This window comes from Fukomys damarensis, unplaced genomic scaffold (assembly GCF_012274545.1).
Source record: "Fukomys damarensis isolate Sample0158 unplaced genomic scaffold, DMR_v1.0_HiC HiC_scaffold_37, whole genome shotgun sequence".
Lineage (NCBI taxonomy): Eukaryota > Metazoa > Chordata > Mammalia > Rodentia > Bathyergidae > Fukomys > Fukomys damarensis.
This window is the reverse complement of record NW_022900949.1, coordinates 4,645,463-4,648,262: the sequence shown is the minus strand read 5'-3', so window position 1 is coordinate 4,648,262 and position 2,800 is coordinate 4,645,463. Positions and strand designations below refer to the sequence as shown.

General features: G+C 38.1%; 1 protein-coding gene across 1 annotated transcript; it reads left to right on the top strand.

Moving 5' to 3' along the window:
- The first annotated feature begins 510 nt into the window (after positions 1 to 510).
- Positions 511 to 1,449, top strand: LOC104851218 (olfactory receptor 7D4). The gene has a single exon (XM_010608396.1). It carries the CDS (start codon positions 511 to 513, stop codon positions 1,447 to 1,449), a length of 939 nt encoding a protein of 312 aa, XP_010606698.1.
- The last annotated feature ends 1,351 nt before the right edge of the window (positions 1,450 to 2,800 follow it).

The window sequence follows — 2,800 nt, the reverse complement described above, 5'->3', positions numbered from 1 at the left end:
CAGTGGTTCTGCCACCTGCCTTGAAAGCATAAGGTCCCGAGTTTGATCCTGGTACAAAAAAAAAAGAAAGAACGAAGGTTGTCTGAGATGAAAATTTATATTTAATCACTATTATAGAGTATCAGTAATAAATAAGATTATAAAGGATAAGTTATTAAATGTCTTCAAACATTTTGGAAGTTACATATCAAAACAATTATTTGTTGTCCATAGATTTATATAAGAATGCTGGTAGAGTGATTTTGCCTAACTTTAAAAGTTCTGAATATTCATATATATATATATTATATATATATTTAAGTTATACATATTTGAAAATATATAACTTTTAATGTAAAATATTCAAAAGAAAAATGAGATACTTGGCTGATGGAATCACAGTCACTGGCTGGGTCTAGTAGACAAGAACATGTATGCATCAATGATACTGAAAGTGACAACTGTCCAAGGTGGCAGGTGGCTGTCCTTAAAGATTGCCTTTTCTTCCTTCCCAGCATATGCACCAACCACATGGCAGAAGCAAACTATACATATGTCTCAGAATTCCTCCTCCTGGGCCTTTCACAAGATCCAGAACTGCAGCCCCTTCTTTTTGGACTGTTCCTGTCCGTGTACCTGGTCACAGTGCTCGGGAACCTGCTCATCATCCTGGCCGTCAGCACTGACTTCCACCTCCACACCCCCATGTACTTCTTCCTCTCCAACCTGTCCTTTGTGGACGTCTGTTTTGTCTCCACCACGATCCCAAAGATGCTGATGAACATCCAGGCACAGAGCAAAGGCATCTCCTATGTAGAATGCCTCACTCAGGTATACTTTTTAAATACCTTTGTTGGCATGGATGATTTCCTTCTGACTGTGATGGCCTATGACCGCTTTGTGGCCATCTGCTACCCATTGAAATACACAGTCATAATGAACTCTCGGTTCTGTGGTACTTTAGTTCTGCTGTGTTGGATCATCACGTTCTGTGTTTCCCTGATCCACATTCTACCAATGAAGCATCTCACTTTCTCCACAGTCACTGAGATTCCCCATTTCTTCTGTGAACTGGCTCAGGTTCTCAAGGCAGCCAACTCCAGTACCCTTATCAATGCCATCTTCCTATATGTGGCTACTGCACTGCTGGGTGTACTGCCTGTCACAGGGATCCTCTACTCTTACTCTCAGATTATCTCTTCCTTACTGAGAATGTCCTCCATTACAAGCAGATATAAAGCATTTTCTACCTGTGGGTCTCACCTGTGTGTGGTGTCCTTGTTCTATGGGACAGGAGTTGGGGTTTACCTCAGCTCTGCTGTGACCCATTCTTCCCAGGCAAGCATGATCGCCTCTGTGCTGTACACAGTGGTGACCCCCATGCTGAACCCCTTCATCTACAGCCTGAGGAACAAGGATGTGAAGGGGGCCCTGGACAGACTCCTCAGCAGAGCACCCAGCTGTGTATGATGAACCACTGTCCTTAAAAGTGAGGCAACATTGTGAAAATGCTATGATTTTTAAATGTACTTTTCTCTTTCCATTCCCTATAACTTTGCTTTTGTGTATTTTTGTATTTATTTCTCCTCAACAACTCCCTCATCACTTTCCTTGTAACTCCTCTTTATTATAAATAATCCATGAGTTTTCAAGTTTAGCAAGTTTTGTCATAAGCATTCTTGATATATATTTCCACTGCAACTTAAAGGAAAAAAAAACATATAATTTTCTCACAGCATCCTCAAAATATATTACTGGGAATAATATTAAAGTTCTTCCTTTTTAATTTTATTTTGCTTTTGTTTTCCCCATAAAAATTGGAATGAAGTTCATAAGAGTGATAGCCATACCAGGACTTGTGCCTCATTGTATTTTTATTAGTTTATTATACAAGAAGGAAAGAATTTAAGTTGGGAATTCATGACATCTGAGACCATAAATAGCACACATTCCTACCTGCAGTATCCCTCTTTCTGTAGCAACAATAATTGGATTCACAAATTCTATGGATTCCTACAACTAAAAACAAATATCCCCAGCTCCAAACAATAGTGTGTCTCTCTTTTGATGGCCTGTACTCTATTTCTTTGAGTGTGTGCTTTTATATTTCTTCCTCATAAATCATTTTTTGCTCCTTAAATTTTTAGATTTTTACATAAATTCTGGAATCTAGCTTTGAAAGCAAATTTCTCATATTTATTCATATTGATACAAATGCCTAGGATTACTCTTGAATTGTTGCTATATTCTTTGTGATTTTGGCTTTTTTCTTCTTTCTCTTCATTCTTCTGACCCTCTGTCCCTTGCTCATTTTTAACTTCTTGTTCTCCATTTTTCTATTCACTGCTAAACAATTTTTCTTCATTTCAGTGACTGCATAGTATTTTACTTTAAGTGTACACGACAAGTGGTTGTCCATCATCCACCCATGGACATTTGGGTAATTTCCTTCTTTTTCCGGGAGTGACTAGCCTAGCTGTGGTTGGGCATGCACATTTGCTTGCATACAGTCATGTGTTGCAGTGTTGTTTTGATACCAATCTAATACAGCATTTGTATGATAACAACATTGCCTAGTGGTATATTTCTCAGAGCCTATCTTCATTGCTAACCAGTAGGAGTACACTGCTTATCAATTATTTGGAACATTCATATAGCAGCTGGACAGCTGTGTGTCATAATGCTTGCATTAGCAACTTTTTGAGGACACTGCTAAAGTATTTTTATTGTTGCTGGCATTTTTTGGCATTCTGATATATGAAATTTCTGGTATATTCAATTCTTTGCTTATACTTAGCAATTTTTAATGGAAAGTATAGCA